The sequence below is a fragment of the Ailuropoda melanoleuca genome, chromosome 10 (genome assembly GCF_002007445.2).
Source record: "Ailuropoda melanoleuca isolate Jingjing chromosome 10, ASM200744v2, whole genome shotgun sequence".
Taxonomy (NCBI): Eukaryota; Metazoa; Chordata; class Mammalia; order Carnivora; family Ursidae; genus Ailuropoda; species Ailuropoda melanoleuca.
The window spans coordinates 102,296,601-102,313,991 of record NC_048227.1 but is presented as its reverse complement, the minus strand read 5'-3'; the positions used below and the strand labels follow the sequence as shown (position 1 = coordinate 102,313,991).

General features: G+C 49.0%; 1 protein-coding gene across 2 annotated transcripts in view; it reads right to left on the bottom strand.

Moving 5' to 3' along the window:
* Positions 1–4,033: 4,033 nt before the first annotated feature.
* Positions 4,034–17,391, bottom strand: part of MAS1 (MAS1 proto-oncogene, G protein-coupled receptor) — an 18,481-nt gene continuing 5,123 nt past the window's right edge. For both annotated transcript variants that reach the window (XM_019806069.2, XM_002925337.3), the window contains exon 2: positions 4,034–5,539. In XM_019806069.2, coding sequence (XP_019661628.1) covers positions 4,526–5,503 — 978 coding nt within the window. In that variant the 5' untranslated portion in view covers positions 5,504–5,539 and the 3' untranslated portion in view covers positions 4,034–4,525. The remainder of the gene's footprint in view (positions 5,540–17,391) is intronic.

Here is a 17,391-nt window from a genome sequence, read left to right as displayed (position 1 = left end):
CAATGTTGTATTCCAAGCTGGGCCCGTTTCAGTGTGGCAGTAAGGTTGCAAGTCAGTTGGCTGGTGTGGAGGGGTGAACCAACGGAGAAAGTGGGGAGGAGCCTTTCCAGAAAGTTCTCTGTGAAGCAAGGGAGAGGAGATAGACGTCGAATGGGACTGTAGGGATTGGCTCTTGTTTTTTGATGGTTTGTGTTAAGATGGGAGTGACATGAGCCTGTGAGGGGGCAGTGATCTCACCACCACAGCAAGTAAGGAGCACCCGCTCCTCCAGGGCTGGGGCCACAGCTGAGAGCAAGAGGAAGTCCCAGCAGCTTAGCTTCCAGAATGAATAAGCCTGCAAATGGACGTGCAACGTGACGATGTGATGAGCTCTGAGGAGAAACTGAGCCACTGGGGAGGCAGAGGCTGAGAGCCTGGTGGTTGTGTGGGGGGTGGCAGCTGGAGACTCCCTGCTGAGGTGACATCTGACCAGAAGCCTGAGGGAAGAGGGGAGGTGAGCAGAGACCTTGGGGGGGAAGAACATTCCAGGTAGAAGGAACATCACAGTGAAAAGCCCAGAAGTGGGAGTGTACTTGGCATCTTCAAAGGATAGCAAGGAGGCAGGTACAGCTGGAGGAGGAGTCCCGCTAACCCTGGGGAGAGTGAGGGGACCCAATCATGGAGAACCTTGTATAGACCACTGTAAGGACTTGGCTTCTTACTTAAAAAAAAAAAAAAGACAAAAACCAAAAAACGATTGGTTGCTAACGGGATTAAGACTACTATCTGAGGGGCCAGTGGACAGGAAAATGTGGAAGGGGAGAGAAATCTTCAGGCAAGAGAAAAGAAGGGACAGTGTCGATGAGGTCACCCTGAATGGTAGGGAGCACTGGAGAGTTGTTGCCTGATGGCCTGGATTTGTTTTTCAGTGATCCGTGACGAAGGTGGTGAGGAAAGAGTAGCAGTGAGAGGAAAGGCTTCAGATAGAGAGATGAGGCGGGAGAGGGTTTGGAAGAGTTGCCCAGGATATGATTCGTGAAGAAGGACAGAGGTGTTAGCCACCTCGACTGCGCAGGAGCCCTTCGCTGGCAGCGGCCGGGGCTCTCTGTGCTGTTCAGCAGCCTGGTTGGGCCGGGCTGGGGAGGCGATCAGGCAAAGGGCAGATGGGAGAGCAAGGGGGCAAGAGAATCAAGGGGCACAGGGAGAGTGAGGGACCGGGGACTCCAGAGGTCTGACTGCACAGAGACAGAGATGACACAGAGGGGACACGTAGATGCCGAGGACGCATAGGTCAGAGACACGAGGTCTCAGCGTGTAGAAGTCCAAGGCAGTGGGGGTCAGGAAGTGAATGATGTGAAGGATGGGAAAGCATGAGAAGGCAGACCTGGGGTATTTTTGTTTTCAGAAGTGGATTGGTGTGAGTGCCGTAAGGCTCAGAGAGTCGTCCAGAAGGGAGAGGAACTGAGCTCACCTGGTCACCTGGCCACCTCGGGGAAGCCAGTGGATGACTTGCGGAGATACCAAACTGGACCACCACCCACGGCAAAGCTGGATGTCAGTGAGAAAGGATGTGGAGAGAAGGCCTGGGGGCTCTATTCCAAGAATCTTGAAGAACGTGAGGCCAGAAGACCAAGGCAGAGCATCCAAGAGAGATGAGCCGGGTGGTGAGCTTCTGTAGCCCGCCCGTGGCAGTGACAGCGACGGGCCCTGCTTCTGCCTGGTGGCGGTGTGCGTGCCTTTGCTGGGGCTGCCCTCTGCCAGCTCCCCTTCCTCCTTGCTCCTCTGAAATCCTACCTGCCCTCAAGCAACTAAAGGGCACCTCCATGACACGGTCCGTTTTTAACTACAAAAGATGGGATTTCGTCTTCCTCTTGCCCGTAACACACCTTTGTTTAGAACACTCCCCTAGGGGGCGCCTGGGTGGCGCAGGCGTTAAGCGTCTGCCTTCGGCTCAGGGCGTGATCCCGACGTTCTGGGATCGAGCCCCACATCAGGCTCCTCCGCTGGGAGCCTGCTTCTTCCTTTCCCACTCCCCCTGCCCCTCTCTCTGGCTGTCTCTCTCTGTCAAATAAATAAATAAAATCTTAAAAAAAAAAAAAACACTCCCCTAGGGTTGATACGTGTGCAGCTTGGGGCTGTAGACACATGTCTTCCACTCCTACTCTAGACCATGGGGGGTTTCCACTTGCTCATCTTGGCCTTGTTCACATCATGGAGTCTGGCAGAGAAGATCTTCCGTGAATATCTGCTCCCTTCATCAAGGACAATCGTTATATCTGAACAATCTTCTCCCCAGGCCCAGGGAAGTTGCAGAAACGGCACCTGCCCCCCCCCAGCCTATGACGATTTAGGCAAAGTGTCTACATGCACAAGGGGTACAAATTATCTAGTCTACTTCCCTCCTATGTGTGTATTTACTTAACTCTTCCTGTTTTAGTTTTAACCTTATAGTTCACTTTGGGGAATGGTTTTAAGTAAGAGAGAGGAGTTTGTCCTTGCAACACTGCTAAACTCTGAATCTTACCTCTTTGCAAGGCATTGCTCTTTAAAAGGTCAGAAGAATTTTTATATTTAAGATCACATTCAATTTCCCCACTTTATCTGCAGGAAGGCAATCAATGGAGGCTTCTCATGAGTTCACCGTATTTCCCATGGGTGAAAAGTCCTTGTTTCCCATGGGTCCTTAGGTTCCTCTTTGAGACCAAAGATCCCTTTGAGATGAGATGAGTCTTATCCCTTTTTCCTACCCCAGAGGCCAGCACAGTACCAGGGGGATGGTGGCAAATGGAGGGCCACTGTGACCTCCATATTCTGTTCTTTCCCAGGGAAGATACTCTGTTTTCTATCAAAAACAAGATCATTCTAAATGTCAGCACTCCACACCCATCTGGGCTCCTGAAAGCAAGCTGCCTGGTTTCTGAATCAGATGTCATCACCCACTGAAGAGCCGCCTGCCTCCAAGCTCAGCTGGGTGGGAGAGACTTACGCATCTCCCCCAACGAAGCTTCCCCCACCATGATCAGATCACAGGTGATCATTCCTTTCAAAAGTCAGAGGATGGAGAAGAAATGGACAGCAACAGAATCCTTTCATCCCGGCTTCTCTGACCCCTTGGGGATGAACAATTAATATAAATCCTAATGGGTTCATTTATAGGCGCAAACATTTTACTCCCCTAGGACCACACGAAGCATTGCCATTTTCATGGGGCACCTAGAAGGGGCAGAAGGAAACGAAACATGGTATTATGGTCTATGGGCCACGATGAGTCTCCTAGGGGAGACCCAGGACATGCTGTCTGAAGACTCAGACGTAAGTCATGGCAGGCAAGCAGCAGAGCAGTGAGATATTGATCAAGGCCTGAACAGATTTTCTTGGGAAAAATGCCTGGGTCCCCTCTGAGATGTGCCAAAACTCTCATCAGCCCCTGCTGCGGGGCCTCCTCCCAGGACTGCCACAAAGAGGTGCTCAGGAGGAGAAGGGGTTCAAGGCGCAGAACCCTGCGTCTGGCTGCAGGTGAGAACTCTGTGGCCATAAATAACCCATCACTTCGTGGGGGTGGGAGGGGGGCTCCAAAAACACAATCACCCTCACAATCTCGTGCATTAAGTTCCATTCACGAAAACTTATGTCAAGCCAAGGATTTCCAAGCAGACTTTCATGACATCACGCATTCCCACAGAGGGAAGGAAGAGCCACGAGAAGCTTCTCTAGCTGTGGCCAAATGTTTTTCTTCACAACCTGAAATAATGCTCCAATGCACGCTGCTTGGATGTGGTAACATCTGCGGATGTTTCCGGCCGAGGAGTCGTGCCGTGAGAAGCTTCCATGCTTCGAGCAGAAAGGCCTTCCTAAATGTGCATTCAACATTGGAAAACCCATAACAATACTTGTACGTGATCGAGCCGTGTGCGTGTGCGTGCGTGCGCGAGTTACAGAACAGAAGTATGTCTCTCTTCTTGCACTTCGAGGAGGGAAGACTAACATTTATTGACGTCGACAATGTGCCAAGTGCTCGGCATACTGTATCTCCCCATTGCATCCTCACCACCAGCCTGGGAAGGACGGACTAGCACTATTAAATATTTCATAAGTGAGGACAAGAGGCTCTGAGAGGTCAAACCACTTGCCTGAGGTCCCACAGGCTGCAAATGACGGAGTCGAGCTGATTCCAAAGCCCGCGGTCTTCCTGCTACGTGGCTCTGCCTTCTCAAGTTCCAACCGAAGCTTCTGTTACCTTTTCCAGCCCTCGTCTGTCCACCTTCCTGCTCGAGTAACTTTTACAGTGCATGGGAAATGCTGCTGAAGGGCTGAGGAGGAACCGAAGTTGTTTATAGGTACAGAAATGATAGAGGTCCAGCACATTTTTAGGCTTTTTCAGAAGATAACGGTACAAGGATACGGTCTTATCACTAATGAGTATCTCATGCACATGGGATGCGGTGTCCTTGTGCCGTATTTGGGACCTCCCGAAGTGGCATTCCAAGCACAGAGTACAGATTATCTGTGCCCCACCGTCTGTGTCCACCATCTCCCGCCACCGTCCTCAGACCACGGTCTCAATTGTGGTGGCGTTGCCATTGTCTTCCTGGCGCCTGGGCTGCATTTCATCTTTGAAAGCCCTGGTCAGAACCACTTTTAAGGACTCCTTGAACCGCTTCTTCCTGCTGCTGCCCACGAAGAAGTAAATAAAAGGGTTGGCGCTGCTGTTGATTGTGGAGAAAAGAAGAGAAACATGGTGCAAGTTCCCGAAGGCCGACCAGTGCTCGTAATAGAGCAAGTACAGCAGTCTCATGGGCATGGCGAAAATGAGGAAGATGACGATGGTGACCGTGATGACCACATACAGCTTAGAGGAATGGGCCGTCCACGTGTTCTTCCGGATCTTAATCACCAGGATGGTGCTGGACGCCACCATGAGGGGGGTGAAGACCAGGAAGCTCAGAATGGCGATGAAGGTGATCACCGCCCTGCAGTCACTTCGAGAGTGACTCTGCCCCTCGCTGTCAATGCACATGACGTACTCCATGGTGGTCACCAGGCACGACAGCGCCCACAGGAGGGCACAGACAAATGCCGACTGGTGCTTGGGGCGATGACATCGGTACCAGATGGGGTACAGGACAGACAGGCACCTCTCCACACTAATGGCCGTCAGCAGATAGAGGCCCGTGTTGTAGCCGAACAGAAACGTCACTGACAATGTGACAATCGTGTAGTAATAGCCAGAAGAGAGCTCATGATCTAAAGCGTAGTCAACAGACAGAATGAAAATACAGAAGAGCAGCGAGATGTCTGCAATGGACAGATGGGTGATGTACACCGTGAAGGGGTTTCTTCTCATCCGGAAGCAGAGGAACCAGAGGAGGATTCCATTTTCCACGAAGCCCAGAGGGGAGATGCTCATAATTACCCAGTGCACAACTGGGATTTCCCGACGCAGGTCCCCGGCCGAGGTATTCCTGGCGGTGGAGGCGTTCGTGGACCTCTCCTCGGCGAATGACGTCACGTTCGACTCATCCATGAGGAGGCCTCAGGCAGGGGCTGTTCAGGTGATTTTCTATAAATAAATAAAACCAAAACAAAAAAGACAACATGAAAATTGATGCATTGGGGGAGAAGGGAAAATTTCAGCAATGGATCGTAAACTTCATGTTATTAACAAATAGGTTTAACTGACTTTCCGATTATCTTTCTTTTTTTTTTTAAAGATTTTATTTATTTATTCGACAGAGATAGAGACAGCCAGCGAGAGAGGGAACACAAGCAGGGGGAGTGGGAGAGGAAGAAGCAGGCTCACAGCAGAAGAGCCTGATGTGGGGCTCGATCCCATAACGCCGGGATCACGCCCTGAGCCGAAGGCAGACGCTTAACCGCTGTGCCACCCAGGCGCCCCCCAATTATCTTTCTGACAATGATAAAATTAGACATTTCACCAGAAAAGAAACCGATTTCATGATTTTGGGGTCCTCCGATAGCTCTTAATTCTGTACGAGTATTTGCTTGTGGCTCAGTGCCAAAAGGGATCCAGCAAAGCAGGACGGGTCAGAGTCCCTGGCGTCCGTGTCTGGCCTGGCCCAAGCTTTCAAGATGGCGTCTTGAAAATCATTCATCTTCGGCACCTCTGTCCCCTGTTCTGAGGAACCAGATTAATTGCAGTCAGGTGCAAAGACAAAATATATGTTTGGTCAGTGTTGTTGTTGTCATTTTTTTAATGCATCAAGTGCCATAAGTGATGGATGAATGAAAGGGAACAGCTAGCAAAATTACGTTCAATCACGCACCAATATTTTTGCAAGTGTGAACAATTAGAAGGCATTTATCTTATGTGGTCTCGATATCTGTGACAAAACTGGGCAGCTCCCCAGATTAGGTGTGCCAGGCAAACCAACGCTCTGAGTGACAGATGGTGAGCCTTAACGAGGCGTGGTCACACCTCCACAAAGCACAGGCCAGACCATGCAGGAAAACGCTATTGACAGACATTCAACAAAGCACTAACTGGAAACCAATAGAAACGCTAAATATTTGAGACTGCAAAGCAAAGATTCTCAGAAACTTTCTATCACATGTCTATGAATTGCAAAATAAATATATGCACAGTTCCCCCCCTTCCTGTTATGTAACGAACACACAGATGCCACTTCCCCCACTGGAGAAAGGACAAGGTAGGCAGCGGCAGAGATCCTCCCCCTGGTGCCAACTTTAACTTGTCCTTGACTTTGTCAAGTCGTTGCTGTTGTCATTTTGAAGGTGGTGGTAAAATACTGTTCTTCGCTTTTTGAATTTTGACCTCGTAGACCAGGGTCCTTCCATGTGCAAAATAATTAACCTTTAGGAAGTTGATCAAACCAACATTTTAGATTAACAGATATCTGCCTTTTCCTCAGAAGCTTCCCTGAAGCAGAACAGTGAAGAGATGCAATATTAGATGAAGTTTGCTCGTCTCAATGATATTAGATGTTTCCAGGATTGAGTCACCAGAAGCCCAGCATTGGCACAGCTCTGCATTTGGGGCTCAGTACAGCTGTGCCTGACACCCAGACTCGCAGGCAGCCTGCTGCAAAGGATAGTTACCTCCCCAGTGGTGTGATCCTGGAGCCCAGGGGGCCTCTCCCTCCCCTGTCCTGATCCCCCAGCTCCTAACATTTCCCTCAGCCTCTCTGATGAGCTCCTGGAAATTCTTTTCACTGGGGCAAGTTCTTCTTCCATTTCATAATTAAACAGAAGAAATAGACCCCAATATCCTCGGGAGCCTGACACCAGGACCAGAATTCAGAACACCATGGCATGGTTGACCGAAGATCTGTTGTAGAGGCCAGCCTTTGTTAGAAGTTTGTAGGTAAGATCGTCACATTCCCCACATTCACCCATCAAATATTTACTCAAAGCCAACTTCCTGCCGGGCACTATTCTAGGTGTTGGGACACGGCAGTGAAGGAAATCGACCAAGCACCAACCGCTTGGAGTCTCTATTCCAGTGGGAAGGCAGTCAATAACCAAACCACACCCACAAATAAAAAGATGTCAAGTCCTAATAAGGGCTACACAGAAAAAGCCCGGATCGTGCACAAACCAGAATGCGGTTGTGGAGGTAGCAAGACGTGGTTGAGTTCTGGGAGCAGTTTGGTTTGTTGATGGATGAGATATGTTATTGTAGAGAGAGAGTGAGTTTTCAGCCATTTGTCGAATGGACAGGGTGCAGCTGGAGTGGGTTAGGAGAGGTATATTGAGTTTGCAAAGCCTATGCATGGGGCGCCTGGGCATCTGACTCTTGATTCTGGCTCAGGTCATGGTCTCGGGGACGTGGGATCGAGTCCTGCGTCGGGCTGCACTCTCAGCAGGAAGTCTGCTTGAGATTCTCTCTCTCCCTCTCCCTGTGCCCCTCCCTGCCTCTCTCTCTCTGTCAAATAATAAATAAATAAATCTTAAAAAAAGAAAAGGAAAGCCTATGCAAATGGGGGTGTCTCATAGTGTCAGGAGCTGGGGAGACAGGTACAGGCTGGGCATGTAAATGCAGACATCGTACACAGGTGGGTTTAAAATCATGAGGCTAAAGGAAATTATCTATGAAATATAGGTAATTATAAAGGAGAAGAGGCACAAAGACTGATCCTTGGGGCATTTCAAAGTTTACAGTTTGGGGAGATGAAGAGAAAGAAGCAAAAGAAACTAAGAAGGATCTGGCAAAGAGACAGCTAAGGGAGAGTGATATCCCGGAAGCAAAGGTGTTTCACAAACGTATGATCAACTGTGCTAACTTCTACTCCAAGTTCAAATTAGATGAGAAGTGGAAATGGACCATTAGAGTAGAATCATTGTTGACCTTGACAAGAGCCGTTTAGGCAGAGTGGGGAAAATGAAAGTCTGATTAACCAACATGGATTCCGGGGAAGGTGGGAGGAGAGTAAGTAGAGACAGTGAGTATAGACAACCCTTGAGGAAATTTTATGTAAATTCAAGCAGAAATGGAGCAGTAACTGGAGAGGGCTGCAGAGGTTTTGGGAGAGTTGATAAGCTAATAAGAATTTTCCAGGAGAGAAGAAACCAGTGATGATTCATGACTTAGAGGTCTAGAGCTTGGTGGAGTTGCTGGCTTTTGCTGGTAGCATAATGTATTCATCAGAGCAGAAGGGAAGGCAGAGCATGTGGTTAAAAATGCAGTTAGACAGGTAGGCTGACAGCAGGAGTGTTAGAAGTTGGAAGAAGTTCTCTTCTGAATGCACAGTATCTCTTCTTTCAGCAAAGTAAGAAGCCAGATCATCCGCTAAGTGAGGAGAGGCGGAGGGCTCTCCTCATGTGGCAGCATGTGAAGTAACCAAGTGAACAAGGGGAAGGACCGGGGAGAACAAAGAGCCAGATTTCAGGCAAACCTTAGAGCCCACCAGCGGGTCTTTAAACCCGCATGAATTTCAAAATTCAGCATGACATGTGCTTTTCTCCAGCTACAGTTCAGCAGTCCAGGTGTGAGCACGGTGAAGGATGGGGGCTGGATTTAGTCAGGGCTGGGGTTTCTCTAGGCTGGGGCAATGGTGAAGGAGGGGCGCCAATGGGATCAGACCACATGGAAGGGAATGAGTACAATGATGGACTACAGAATTCAACAGGGTTAGGAGAAAGGTGAGGTCATGAGAGAGATGACAGTGAACAGGGCACAGGAGCCATCTGAAAGATCCCAGTGCTATCAGAGGACAGTGGTCCAAGTACTAAAGGTAGGGAACCGGAAAATAGGAGGTGGGGCTGGAGAAAGGGATGCTTGCAACTGAGATTGTGGCAGTGCCGACTTGGGGTTATGGCTGTTGAAAAGGCAGAGCACGACCACAGGAGAAAATGGCTGGGGGAGAGTAGAGGACAAGGTCATTTTGAGGTGAGATCAGGACCTGAAGCCAGGCTTTGGAAGACTTATCCACATGAACATTGAAATGACTGGGGAATGGTGGAATATGGTTAGAAAAAAAAGGACTGTGAACCAGGTGCTAAAATCCTCCAGGAACTGGGGGCCACACCCCAGGGGTGTGTAGGTAATCATGGTGAGGAGGGTCATGGGTAACACAGTTGGATGGCAGGTGCTTCCGAGCTGGGTATTTTGTTGTTGGGGGTGGTGTTTTAGAGGCAGAAGAGAGGAAGCAAAATAGTCTGGCGTACAAAGATGTAGAGGGTAAGAAGGGTCTAGATTGGCTATAGCCAGTAGAAAGATAACACAAGCCACATGTCTAATTTAAATTTTTCTAGTAGCCACATACAAAAAACAAAAAAGAAACAGGTGAAATGAATTTATTAACTATTTTATCTAACCCAATGTGTTCAAAATATTAGTTCAACATGTAATCAATATAAAAAATACTAATGAGTATTTTACGTTCTTTTTCTCACAGTGGGTCTTTAAACCCCCATGCATTTATGGCACATCTCCCTTCATAAGGAGCCACATTTCACAGGCTCAATAGCCCCATGTGGCCGGTGGCTACCATATTGGACAGCCCAGGTCAAGAACCATCACAAAACCAAAATACCTTATACAAGGAAGTCAAATTTTTTTTTCTCTTTTCATCACACACCTAAATCAAAGACTAGATATGTCAAATCAGAACTTTCCTAATTTTTAATTGAATTCTAATCAGAATGTTTAAGAAAACTGGCAAGAACATTTTTCTGCCTCAGGCTCACATCCTTGAACATCTCACAGACCACAGCATCGTTCTGCTTTCCACTACTTGTTGTGCAAGAGAGCGGTCGTGTACTCCTCATAAAACCCCGTTAGGAAAGGTGTTTCAACATGAAATCAAACTGTATTTTTCTTCTAAAGTCAAACCAAAGTAACCAAATTCACTTTCTGGAGAGAGATCACCCTCTGTCCATTTTTCAACAAACATTTAGATGTCAGTCACTGTCCGAAGCGTTAAGGATGAAGAAATAAACAAGACACCGACCTCTGCACAGTTTTGTAGGGGAGACAGAACTAAACCTAATGGAAGGAAGGGGACCTGGACCGGATGCCAGGCAAGCATGCAGCAGGAGGCAATGTCTCAGGCCTTCAAGGAAGGCTCTGCAGGGCTGGGCCTTGAAGGGTCAGTAGGAGTTTGTTAGCTGAGGGAGGGAAGAAAGGCATTTTAAGAAAAAGGAACAGATGGACTGACGCATGGAGGCAGGAGGGCACAAGATGTTGGGGGTGGGGCTCGAGAAGGCTGGTGGAGCCTGGGCGGACGGCGGGGCTGAAGCATGACGGCCCGGTTATGACGCTTGGCTAACATTAGGCTTTCTTCTACAGACGGTGCTTATCCAGCCTGATGCTTAAAAATTACCTGGGATTGCTTATGAAAAATGCAAATTCCAAGACCCCATTGTTTCAGAGAGCCTGGGTATGGGGGTCTGGAGTCTCTAATTTCACAGTCCAGGGGATTCTGATGTAGGTGGGCCAGGGCTGTGGTTTAAAAAGCTCTGCCATTTGCACCAGGGAGCCATGAAAGGTTTCAGCGCAGGGCTGGGATATGACCTGAGCTGTGTTTTAGGAAGGCTACCCTGGTCCTAGTCTACAGGCTGGATGGAGGGAGAGGATGGATGGAGCAAAGAAACCAGCAGAGGCAGGTGAGAAGTCCTGCTGAGAAATCATAACTAGGATAATGGCCAAAGGAGGGAATGGATTCCAGTTTGGGAAGAGCAGTCAGGCCTCCGTGACTGTGAGGGGACAGGAGAGAGGAGGGTCAGTGGACCCAGCGTTCCACCTGATGGGGCTGCATCAGTGAACTGAGGGCGGCTGAGAGCGGCCCGGGAGGGTAGCAGCTCGGACAGCCAGGGAACAGAGAGCTTGGTTTGGCGCCCACCACGTGCGCATGAAGCGTGGGAAGGGCACATTGGGGCAGGATCCGAGTGCGCGCCTGCCCCCCAGGGCCTGCGTTCTTCAGTAAGCAGAACTTCATTACACAAAAGGTAATTGACAGGCACGTGAGATCTTTAGAACGTTGTTTATCACTCTGCCTTTGCCGGATTGTGAATTTCAAATGCAGGAGCAACCAAGAGCATGCCCTCTTCCCTTCCCATGACTCTGACCTGGCTCTCGGGAGATGTCTCCTCGCCTCCTGGGCTGCTTGTTCCCTGCACCAACCATCCAACGCTCCTTTCACCCACTCTGGTGTTCTCTGTCCACTGACTGCCTCCAGGGCCACGACATTCCTCCTTGCAGCAGAGTTAAAATTGTATCTCCCCCACTAACTTGCAAACTCGTGGAAAACAGGGCTTTATCTTATTCATGTCTGAATCTCCAGCACGTGACACACAGTAGGCATCCAATGAGCACTTACTGAATTATTCCAAGAAATAAAGCCCATCACGTTGGTCCAAGAGAGAAACCACCAGCTCCAGCCCAGGACATGCCAGTTAATAGAGAGCTCTAGAGAGTTCTAGTGCAAAAATGCCAAGGCAGGTTTGGATCATGATGTGACTGGAAAGCAAATAAAAATCCCATAAAAACTAATTCTTATTAAAAACTTAATGATAACTCAGGGCGCCTGGGTGGCACAGTCAGTTAAGTGTCTCATTTCACCTTAGGTCATGATCCCGGGGTCCTGAGATTGAGCCCCGCTGGGCAGCCGGCTCAGTGGGGAGCCTGCTTCTCCCTCTCCCTCTGCCTCTCCCCCCTCCTGTGCTCTCTCTCTCTCTCAGATAAATAAATAAAATCTTAAAAAAAAAAAACAATGATAACTCTCTACATTGTTTCGTTAGAGTGGGGTTTTATTTAAATGACACATTGCTAAAAACCACATTCCCGGTCTTACCAGACCAAACTGAATTTCAGCCCCTCCGGGGAAAGAGCAGGTGGCAAGAAGCGCCTTGGACGCAGCTGATCCGACACCCTCACTGCCCGCCCCCTTCCTCGGGGCTCCTTGGTCATCCTGTGCGTTAGTCCCCCTTGTCGGTGGGTGGCTAGGACACGGGAGACTGGGCAGGAGGAGGAGGGTTTAAGGGTAGCTGCTGCTGGTCGGTGGAACCACTTGGCTCAGAATAGCACCCAGCTGAGTTCTCAGAAGGCCGTGAGCACGAGGGGAAGCGATCGCACTGCAAGATTAGCACTGACGGTCACTGGTCTCCACGTCAGCGCAGGTCTAGTGCTATGCGCTCTGCCCAGACATGCAAATCATTTCTTTTTTTATACAGCTCGTTTTTACAGAGACATCATATTTGCCGTGATGCCTATTACCTGGTGGGAACAGTCCAGGGAGGAGGGTGAGCTCATCCCTGCAGCCCTCTGGGCCCTGATGTGGTCAATGACCCAACACCACCTAAGTTCTGGGTCAGAACAGACGGCGAGTTAGAGGCAGATGGTGCCGGTATTGGTATGAACTTCTGCCAGCGTCACAGAAGCACCTTCCTACCCTCCCTTCCTTCTTCCAGAAAAGCCCCGATGGAAAAAGCAATACATCAGACAGGAGAATGCAGCTGGGGCAGACATTACAGTCCGAGGCACCTTCCCTTCAAGTTAACTTTGAACCCTTGGATCAGCTCCAGAAAGGATAAGGAAGGCGTTACTGCCTCCTTTTGATGGAGGGAAAAAGAAGGATTAGTAAGCAGGCCAAGTTCAGAGATGCTGTGTCACACTCCTTCCCAGGGCCCCACCACAGGGTGCTCCTGGGACCCTGCGGAGCACTGGGGCTGAAAGTTCCCGGGGATCCTGCTCCCGGAGCCGGCCAGGGCAGGAGCCCAGGTCCGCATCCTAGCTGAAGCCGACCTGGTCTCCCACTTAAAAAAGAAGTCCGAAACCCCCCGTCTGGCCAAACGCCCTCTTTTTACAGACCCGTACATGGAAGCCCACAGTGGAGACATTGTGAGAGCCCATCTCACAAGCAGGTGGAGGGAGCCCTGTGGCTGGGAGCTCCCGAGGCTGACTCCTGAACGCCTCCCACTCTGCCCTGGGGCCGGACCCTATTTTTAAGACTTTACCTTTTATAGCCTATTCTAGTCTGCCTCCAGTCTTCCTACTCAAGGAATTGAAGGCATCAGATTCCCCAGTGTTATAGGGGATTTTTCCCCCCAAAGACTTGAGGACTTTCTAACTGTGAGTTTGCCGGGGTAGGGCCAGGGGCTGTGTGCTCTCTGCATTCAAATCCCGCAGCAGGGAAGTAGCCAGAGGCGCCGGGTGAACTGCCTGGCGGGGGATGGGGCTCACCCACCAAGAGACGCGCACCCCCACACGCTCAGTTTATAATGTCTCATCAGAGCACGAAATAGGGGTATTTTCAAAACGTTATTGCCTTTTTCTCTAATTATAAAGCAGTATGTGTTCTTTGAAGAAGATTTGGAATGTTTAGTGGGAAAAAAAATCACAAGTAAAACCACTAATCAAAATTAATCTGCTTTCACGTTTGGGGATATTTTCTTTTAGTCTTGTTCCTATGCCTCACACATGCTCCTTTTTTAAAATTGAAACTGCTTTGTAAATCTGTTTTGGTGTCCTGCTTTTTTTCCTACTCATACTCAATACCATAACATTTTCTCCGTCAGCGTGTTCTCTGAAGCCCTGACTTTGCCGGTCACTATGTAGATGAACCCAATTTAGTTTTAATAACGCTCTAACCCTGGACATACCAGTCACTTCTTATTTTTCATCCTTATTCCTAAAAACAAAGCTCTTTAACGAACTTCCTTGGATGCAAATTGTGTGCACATCTTTAATTATTTCCCTAGGACATATTTCTAAAAGTGGAATTGCTGGATGAAAGGGTATAAATACTTTTGAAGATTTGAAAGCATATTAACAACTTGTCTTCCAAAAAACACCTGGAGAGATGATACAGACCTCGACAGCATATCCATGCTTTTTTTCCCCCCAGCGTATACACACATATCCTTTCTTCCCCCCAGACAACATCTCCATTTTTTTTTTTAATTTGCAGATTTGGTAAGTGATAAAAGGTTCCTCGTTTTACTTTGCATTTATTTGATTGCTAATGAGTTTGGATGTTCTTTCATGGTTAACGTTCACTTGTCTTTCTTCTCTGAGGAATTGTTTTTCTTCTTCACCCCACCTCCTTCCCGCTGCCGGTCTGCCTGAGCTGTGTTGACGGACGTCGGGAGCTTGGAGGACTCGGGTCTCACAAAGCTGAGAAGCTCAGCCACCAGCAGCCCAGGGTCACGTCTTCAGTTAGCAGCAAGGCCAGACCCGGAGCCTACACTGCCCGGGCCCATGTGGGCGCTGGTTCGACTCCCCATGCCAGTGCTTTGTCAACAGGGCATGGACTACCCATAACACCGTCAGTAAAACTTTGAGGACATTTAATAATGGCCTCACTGTCATCAGAAACCATTGCCACCACCAACTTGATTGTCACTAATGGCCTTTATTAAAAGCCTCAAAGGATGGACTTTTATTAAAGGTTATTTAATAAAAGGATGGATTATGTATTGTCATTGAAGAATAATAACTGTTTAGTAAAAGATGAATATTATTTATTAGAGGATGGATTTTTATTTATTAAGGTGCCTTCTACTCAATGCCGAACTCATAACAACGAAACAGGAATGAGTTGCTCTCAGTTTCTTCTGATCCCTGTTTCTTTTGTGAAGTGGAATGACCCAGAGTCATCACCACCATCAACAAACTCTTCTATCGATGAAGGGCACCATACTTCTGATAATGGAAGTCAGAAGGGCACATTCAGGTTATGTCCTTTCGTGAGGACAGATAATAAGAATGCGCTGCATCCGCTCGTCAGCATTGTGCTTTCAGATGGGTCCTCCGAAAGGGAGGAGATTTCGCCCTCACCCTGCCCCCCAGCGCACGCACAGAGGGTTATGCGCTCTTACTGCAGTCTCTGCTGTGGCTCATGATGACGCCATTGCCTAGACACGCTTTCTTCCCTCTGGCTCTCCTCCTGGCTGCCTGCAGCTTCTTCTCTGTCACCTCTCCCGGATCTCTTCCTACACAGCTCTTGGGCTGCTGGGCCACTTGCTGACACTCTTCCCTTCATACTCTACAGACTTTCTCTGAGTGGCCTTGTCCAACCCCCTCATTCAATAGCACCGCACTCTGGTGACACCGAAGCCTCTAGCTCTAACTCGACGGCTCCCCAGGATACCAGACCCTCTAACCCCTAGTCCTGGATGTCTCCAGCTGGGCTGCTCACAGAGGCACACCAGCCCTAGCCAACCCAAAACAGAAATCAGACCTTCCCGGCTGTTCCATGCTTGCTCTTGTGTCCCTAGTCTTCTAAGCCAAAAAAACTAGGTATTTTCAGGTGTTACTCCTCTTCTATGTTCCCTGCATGGTCCTCTCATGGTCCTTTTTGTGTGTTATATGTATTGCATGCTGTATTTTATCTAAGTTTATTTATCCATTTGAGAGAGAGAGAGAAAGAGAGAGAGAGCAGGGCAAGGGTCAGAGGGAGAGAGAGAATCTCAAGCAGATTCCCCACTGAGCACAGAGCCCAACTCAGGGCTCCATCTCATGACCCTGAGATCGTGAGCTGAGCCAAACTCAAGAGTCAGGCGCTCAGCTGACTCAGCCCCCCAGGCGCCCCTTGTATGCTGTAGTCATACAATGAAGTAAGCTGCAGAAAAGAAAACGTTATTAAGAAAATCATAGGGAAGGGAAAATGCATTTGCAGTACTGTACTGTGTTTATCAAAAAACCATGCATGTGAGTGAACCCAAGCAGTTCAAAGCCATGTTGTTCAAGGGCCAACTGTGTGTGTGTGTGTGTGTGTGTGTGTGTGTGTGTGTGTGTGTATGCAGTGGATTCCCATCAGCATCTCTGATTTCAATCCAACACCACTGAGTTCAGTTTTGTTTCTTCCTCTCTATATTTTTAAATGATGGGGAGAAACTTGGCCCCCATTATCCTTGACGTATTTACTTATTTGATCCATCCACCGGTCAGTAAATCACCTCCTACGTCTGCCACTGCCCGTCCCCCACCCCTGCACAGATGCTCCCCCCACCCCCACCCCACGCCGCTGTCAGGCCACCACCGCCACTGGTCTCTGCCCTGGGACCCACTCCTCACCAGCAGCAGCTCTGACCCTGGGGCCAGGCGCCCTCCAGCCCCTGTGCAGACACCCTCACCCTGGCTGGGCTGCCCCCCATGCCTGCAGCTCACCTGCTCAGGCCCCAACACCTCGCACATGCCACGGTGAGCCAGGCTGATGGTGGGGGGGGTAGACTTAGCACCCACCTCCCTCTCGCAAAAATCAAAAGAATTACAGGCAATTTGGCATCTGAATGCAAAAGGGTGGTTTGAGAAGAGAGATTTGACATTGTTCAAATCACACTGCAAAGGTGACCGTCTATCCTGCCTCTGCCCAAGCCTGCTTTGCCTCAAAGCCACATTTGCCAAGTGACCGCTAGGTGTGAGTCCTAAGCAAAGCGGTTTGGCCCCCGACCCTCAGTTGCTTCACATAATTGGCATTTTAATGTATTTCTGGAAGTTTGGGGTATAAGGAAACCTAGGTATTGAAAAGTACTTTGCTAATATGAGTCTCATGGAAATGCCAAATGGAGATAATGAATCAGCAAGAGGGAAAACCAGCATGGTGGCTTCCATAGACATTAAAGGATGTGGGCTTTGCAGAGCCCGTGTCCTGGCAGGTCTCCTTGAAATTGTTACCTCCATTTCCCTCTCCATGAAAGGGAGAGGAACAGATGGACAGTGGAGCTGACAGACAAGCAAGGAGAACCAAAGGAGGCCGAGAGTTGTGGGGTTTCTTCAGCTTTACCAGGGCATAAGACAGAGAGTTTTAAATGCTGTACACTTTGCTTGCTGAAGTTTTCTCTAGATATCTAAGAAGCAACATGCTCTTCCACATTCCCATTCATGTCCTCCCATGGTCCTGGATTCCCAGCCTGCCACATCACTCTTAGAGGAAGAGGGGAAGGAAGGAAGGAAGGAAGGAAGGAAGGAAGGAAGGAAGGAAGGAAGGAAGG